At 44.3% G+C, this 6,657-nt stretch overlaps 1 protein-coding gene across 1 annotated transcript in view; it reads right to left on the bottom strand.

Annotated features, from left to right (window-relative positions):
• The window catches only part of rtkna (rhotekin a), a 39,681-nt gene extending 33,507 nt beyond the window's left edge, over positions 1–6,174 (bottom strand). Inside the window, exon 1 of the mRNA XM_023418290.2 lies at positions 4,654–6,174. Coding sequence (XP_023274058.1) covers positions 4,654–4,749 — 96 coding nt within the window. The 5' untranslated portion in view covers positions 4,750–6,174. The remainder of the gene's footprint in view (positions 1–4,653) is intronic.
• Between the last annotated feature and the right edge of the window lie 483 nt (positions 6,175–6,657).

Genomic DNA, 6,657 nt, shown 5'->3' on the forward strand with positions numbered 1-6,657 from the left:
GGGGGGGGCAGCACTGGGGGTAGGGGAAGTGTTGGTTTGGACTGTGGTTCGTAGACTTGAGGTTGGCTGGGAGACAGGAAGGCTTGGAAGATGTGGCTGAGGGTTAGGAGCTCGATGTGTGGTTCCAAGAAGAAGAGGAGGGAGCTTGGTAGGCAGCGCCGGGTGTATTTGATTTGATACAAAGCCCCCTTTCTCCTCCACTTCACACACACACTGTGCTTGATTTTGGCATTCAGCACTGGAAAAACTGGAACCTACTGTAGCTATCCATGGTACAGATGCCAGAGACACACTTACAAACACACAACACACACACACACACACACACACACACACACACACAGTAAACAAACTAAAACCCATGAACACTACAAGTAAATAAACCTTGCTATTTCTATTTAATTATTGCTGTAGGAACTTCTTCCATCTAATTCAAAACAAATAGAAGAATCCTATTAAAAAAACTAATTCACAGTAAAATCCCGGCTAATAAACCTAAAAAGTCCTTCATTAAATCAATGAACTCTGCTTGATTATATGGCTTACAGTATTGGCTTATTACTCTTACACTCACTATTTACTCACACACACTGTCAGAAGCGCACAGATACACAGGGACGAGCTCAGCAGGGAGCCGTGTACGATGAAGTGGTTCGTTGTACAGGAATGTGTTTTGGATCGGACACGACTGTGTATTCTGTGTCACAAGAGAGCGAGCGATGTTAGCTTTAGCACACCTTCCACTGAAGCAGGCAGGTCTGGTGTAACTTAGGCTACTTAAACAACCTCACAGCTGAACTAACATATGCACACATGCAGGTTTCTACTGCCGACTGCTTCTTAATGGAAGGATATATTGATGCTGGCTTTAATGCTGAAAGGATTAATTTATCATAAGAAAGGAAGAAATATGTAATAGAGTAAAGAACGATCAAATTAATGGTGGAAATGATAAAAGAAGAAGATGGTGGAGAAAGCCAAGAATAGAAAAAAAAATTAAAAATTAAATGGAATGTAATTAAGAGTCTAGACCAGGTAAGCCAGGGGACTGAAGCTAAACCGTACATGCACTGTTTTTCTATTCCAGTACAAAAAAGATTAACCTTTGCTCCTACTACAAATTCATCATCATGGTAGAGATTCATTGGGCCAGCCACAGCACACAAGAAGATACTGGGTAACTGTCCCACAGCAGGCAGGGATTAACTGCTGTCAGTTGGGCCTTTGGCCCCTCCAGGACCTCCTAGTTTTAGATCTGTGAGGTCTAAGCGGAGTGGAGCTGAAAAATATATGTTACTAGGGCTGATACACTGAAGGCTTTTCACACAGCGGGGAAATTGTAAATTAGCCCCAGTGAATGTCCTCAGACAAAATATGTTCAAGGAAAAAAAAATCAGAATCATACAGAGGAGATGTTGTGAAACTGCATCAGTGCAATGGAGGAGGCGGTGATCTCCATGGACAGACCTTGTTTCTGATGAGTTCTGCTCAATCAAACGGTCAAGGCAGCTTGACCGGTGGTCAGAGATCAGATGAAGAGAGGCTGCATGAATACCAGCCAGTGGATATTTAAGCCGTGCCTGCAGCGTCTAGAATCCACAGAACTATCCGAGGCATGGCCACAGCTAAGTTTAGAGTTGGGGAGCGTGTGAGAGGTCAAACATGAATCCTGGGTGAAGCAACGAGAAACTCCCACCTGACCCCCACGTGAGCTCACAGTCAACCAGGGTGAGAGGATGAGCTACCCCGACCACAGCAGTTGCCTCATAGCATGATTTCATTAGCCTTACTCCTAAAACTGCAACAAATACAATAAATGCAGCAGAACTCAAAACCTTTTTAGTCTTTCATTAGATGATATCATTGGTATGATCAGAAGCAGCATCAGAGCTGTAGCAGCTTAATGCCCCAAGCTGAACTCCCTCCCTGATTTAGAGCTGGGCTGCACTGATCCGCTGAGGTCAACACACATACACACTCACAAATAGAGAAAGTATTGTACTTTCGCAAACAATGGCCGACTCACAGAATGAAATGCAGCACAAATCCTGCTTTTATAACTTGGACAAAAATGAATGACCTCAGAAACCCCTTCACAAACTTCAACATTCAACTGGCAAAGCCGCGATCTATGTAGTCAAGGCCAGTCTGCAGGCTAAAATTAGACCAGGGAGAAAGTGTCCATCTACGGCCCTCGGGCTATCAATGGGGAGAAGGGGAAAGGCCGGGGTGACTGAGTCTGAGGAGGTGAAGAAGGCCAGAGGAGGAGCGTAGAACAGGGTGACATTAAACACTGTATGAAGTTTGTTTTTTTTTTCAAAACGCTGTGTATCCGGGTCAGCGGTGACAGGAAATGGTGTGTACATATCTGACAGTGGGTTCAATGACATCATGTTGTCTTTCCCGGTGGGAAACAGTAATTACACATGACCACTTCCTGTTTCCCAGCAGCCACTTCTCCTTAGGGGCGGAAATGCAGCGACCTTGTTATGGGCCTCCTAATAGAGGAGGAAAAGACGAAAGAAAAAAAAAATTCCAGTGCAGCCAAGAATGCAGTTATTCCTATTATAACAGACCTGTTAAAACCTGAAGAGCAGAAAAGGTACGTCCTTCTGAGCTTGAAAATAACACAACGACTGCTCTCTCTTTCCCTTCCCGACACAGCAATTACAGATGCCTGAGGAATGCTGGAACCTCGGGACATGCATGATCTTCTCACTTTTTAATTTTCTTTTTGGCAGATGCCTCTATCTTCTGAGATGACCAGTGCAGAAAAAAGTCACAAACACGGTGTAACTCTGTGTATGTTATACTTATACTGCATGTTGCTCCAGGGAAAAACAAAAAGGAGGAGAAAATAGTTTGCAGAACTGCAAGATGTAATGAGCTAACAAGACATTTATGAAAGACCCTGGAGCAAAACACATCCATAGCTAGCTGAAATTACAGTTAGACTGTGGGCCGTGCAGCTCAGCTCACATACAAAGAATCCCTGTCTCATAACCCTCCCTACCCACCCAGGCAGAGGAGACATGGGGGGAGGGAGGGGGAAGAGAGAGTGACTTGAGTGAATGAGCATGTGAGCAAACAAGTGAGTGTTTACCAGCAAAAATACTCATGAGATGAAGACGAGCATGAATTTGTATTGAACAATCTGAAATTCTTACTTGTTATTGGAGAGTAGTGGTGCTCTGCAGCCGACCCTGACCTCTGAGCTCCCCGTGCAGGGGGAGAAGCGACAAGAGGGTTTTCCCACAGGGCTAAATGAGGGCTCATCATCCTGTTATTACACATTCCTGTCCTTGCAATTGCATTTCAACATATAAAACTGAGACGAAGACCTGAAAATGCTAAAATGCACAAAAGGTCTTCAGACAGAAATGCCTGTTCTCTGCATTCCTACATAATGCCCTAGATTCAATATTCAGATGAAGTGCCACTTTCCAGTCTGTGTCCAAGCTGTAAACAAGTTTCTCCATCAAAAGAGCCTCTGTGACAGGAACTAAAAAGCTGATTATGCCTGATCAACTTGTGGGTAAAAAGACCTTGTGATGGCTGACTTGTGCCAGTGCATTTCAGGCTTATATCTTCTCTTATGTGATTAAAAAGCCAGACACCTGGCATGCTCTGTGACACTTGGCACAAGTAGATAAACAAAGCAACACCTCGTACAGGAAAACAATGCCAGAGCAGCTAGCAGGTACAACACACCAGTGAGTGATATCACCTCTCGTTCAGCCCTGGTGTCACATAGCTGAAGGCCTTTTGGACAAGATTTCAGCTGACATAGTCAGAAAGAAATGGCTTTTTTCAACTCTAAACAGCTGCAGCACAGACAGCCAATATCTCTTCAGATTATGGGGCCAGAAAATAAAGTACATTAGAATTTCCTTTTGAAATTCCTGTAACATTTCCAAAGTGTCCATGTGTCTCCTCTTCCCCTGGACTTTGTTAAGAATGAGACAAAAGTATTTCCTGTGTAACCACCGTTAACTTTAAGGGCGAATGCTGAGATTTGCAAAAAAAAAAAAAAAAAAAAAGGTAAGATATTATATAAATGATAAGCCGCCCTCATGTTGTGTGGAATGTCTTTTGCCTGTCTTTTTCAGAACACAACACTAGTCTGCATACACATTCCCACAGGGACTTATGAGGCCCATATGTGCAGCTGTGGACTGTGTGTGAACCCCAGTTGGAAGGGGAGACACAGAGAGGGAGAGGTGGATGGCATGCAGTGTTGTTTTCTATTTGCTGTCAGTGAGAGCTTTGCCATCTGTACAGGGAGACCACACCAGTGTCAGCTCGACTTGTTTGTCACATAGAAAGATTCTTCAACTAGCCCCTCTGTAAATTCACAACACTGAGCCACAGCTGCAGACTCAGTCCGTTAACACAGTAATGCACTGTACTTAAAGGGGGGGGGGGACATGTCTGGAAATAGATTTCAGTTATTAGTAAAATAAAAAAGTAAAGTAAAATAGTCTGAGACATGAGCTCACACACACACACACACACACACACACACACACACACACACACACACCACAACTTGGAGATTGTGTAAAAACTGGTGACAGCAGTAATAGCAACACAAATGGGTGCAGAGGGTCAGAGACAAGTGATGGTCAACTGGAGATTGAAATAAACTTTTACCTGTAAACTGAGTGCAATCTGGCGGATGTACATCATATTGAGATCCTCTAATATCCACAGTTTTTCCTCCATGTTTGTGAATTTATCAACTGGCATCCTTTAAGCAGATATCCACAAAATGACTTCTTCTTGGAGTTAATAATCGGGCTCAAACCGCTGTCCCGCAGGTACCGAGCAGGCAAAAAAGTTCATTGTGAACAGTTCCTGTTCATTCCAGACTCGGAACAGTCAGTGCGTAAACACTGCGTAAAAGTTCCGCTCCTCATCCAAAACAAGATTAGCAACTGCGGGAAAGCAGGCAGAGGTGGAGTAGATGACAGCATCAGCTGCACTGTAGTAACCCTGTCCATAAAATTCCCCCAACCCGTTCACGGCGCGTATTCTTCTTCTCTACTTTTCTCCGGGCAACAAAGATCCTCTGAAACACCCACAGTCAACACCCATCGGCTGCGGGGAAAGAATAGAGTCTTTTAAAATGCAGTTCTTCTCTTTGTGTCCCTGTGTCCCGACTGTGAATGCCGTCTGTCCTCTGTGTGACAAGAGACCTCTCCACAAAAGGGCATCGCCTCTGCGGGAGTGATCGACACAACTAGCCCACTGTGTGCGCCCGGACGCTCCCCAACTCGGCGCTAAATTAACCCCTACGACGCGTCTCTGATGATGGTAATGAACTTTTTTTTTTTTTTTAAAAAGAAGAAAGAGCGGAAAGAAATAGAGAGATATTACTGTAGGAGCCCCCCACGCCCTTTTAAACAAACAAATTGCAAATACCGCACCACCACACATGCATAGCGGGGTGGAGAGCTTTGTTCTTTTTACTGGCTTGATAATAAATGGGGAAATTATAACCGTGTCAGCTGGCGCCCCTCACGAGGAGAGGCAAGGGTGAAAATGAACACCCAGAAATGTTATCTAACACTAATTTGACGCAAAAAAGTCTAGGACTGATAATTAAACAATGGACAATTGTATTATTAGCCTACGTTTTTAGATAAATAAAATATTCGTGCTTACTGCTGTTACAAACTGATAAACGGAGAGAAAACTGAAGAAGGGGAAGGTGTGCCTTAGTGGGTCACAGGGTCACAGCATTTGGCCAATTCAAATACATATTTCATAGCACCGATCCCCAGTGTCACAGATCGTTTCAATCTTTTATCACTTAGCCCATTAAATATTCATTTACGTCTCTCTTGGAAATTCTTACCACATCCAACAAAAATAGCGGCTCCCAATTTCACATTCAGTGCTACAAGTTCGATGTTTCAAAAATGTGAGAAAGTTTTTCTTAAAGGAACAAATATTTCCACGCAGAAAAATAAGCAAGGGCAAATCCAGTCTCCTTTCCCATCACTCCAGCTGTTTGGTGGCCAGTTTCCTGTCCTCAGAACAAGAGTTTACACTCCGTGTGACTCTCAGCCACAAACTGGTGATCCCGCTTCTGTCCTCTGGGAAAATTGGTTCACAGCCACTCTGCCTCTGCTCTCCAGAGCGTATACACGAAAAGTACAAGCTCAGAGACCTCTCTCCGGCGTGTGTGTGTGTATGTGTGTGTGTGTGTGTTCATCCTTCCTTGTGCCGTGGTTGAGACCAAGCTCCGCGAACCACAAGCAGACCCCTCAACAGGAAACTGGCGTCACACTGCGCCCTGCTCACTGAGCCACATTAATTAAAACACACACTTTCTTGTGGTATTCAACAACACGGACCCACTGGAGTGGAGCAGAGGGGTTCAGAGGGTCAGTGACTGATTTCAAGGCTTCATCAAGAGGAAGAAGATCACTCCTTTAAAGAAAGTTACGTGAGATGAGGTACTGAGGATGTTTTTTTGGGGGGGGGTTTTTAAACCACATTCTTCACTTTTACATGACGTTTGGGGCCGCTCCTCTCAGCACACATGCACATATGGCCCTCCATCATTTTGAGGCAGATCCTCTCAACTCTTTTACAGAGGCAACAGTGAAAACAAAGGAGCTGTAAAGCCCTTTCACCTCAGAGGAGAGG

The sequence above is a fragment of the Seriola lalandi genome, unplaced genomic scaffold, assembly GCF_002814215.2.
Source record: "Seriola lalandi dorsalis isolate HSWRI2012SDOR001 ecotype SW California unplaced genomic scaffold, Sedor1 jcf7180002054581, whole genome shotgun sequence".
NCBI classification, from domain to species: domain Eukaryota; kingdom Metazoa; phylum Chordata; class Actinopteri; order Carangiformes; family Carangidae; genus Seriola; species Seriola lalandi.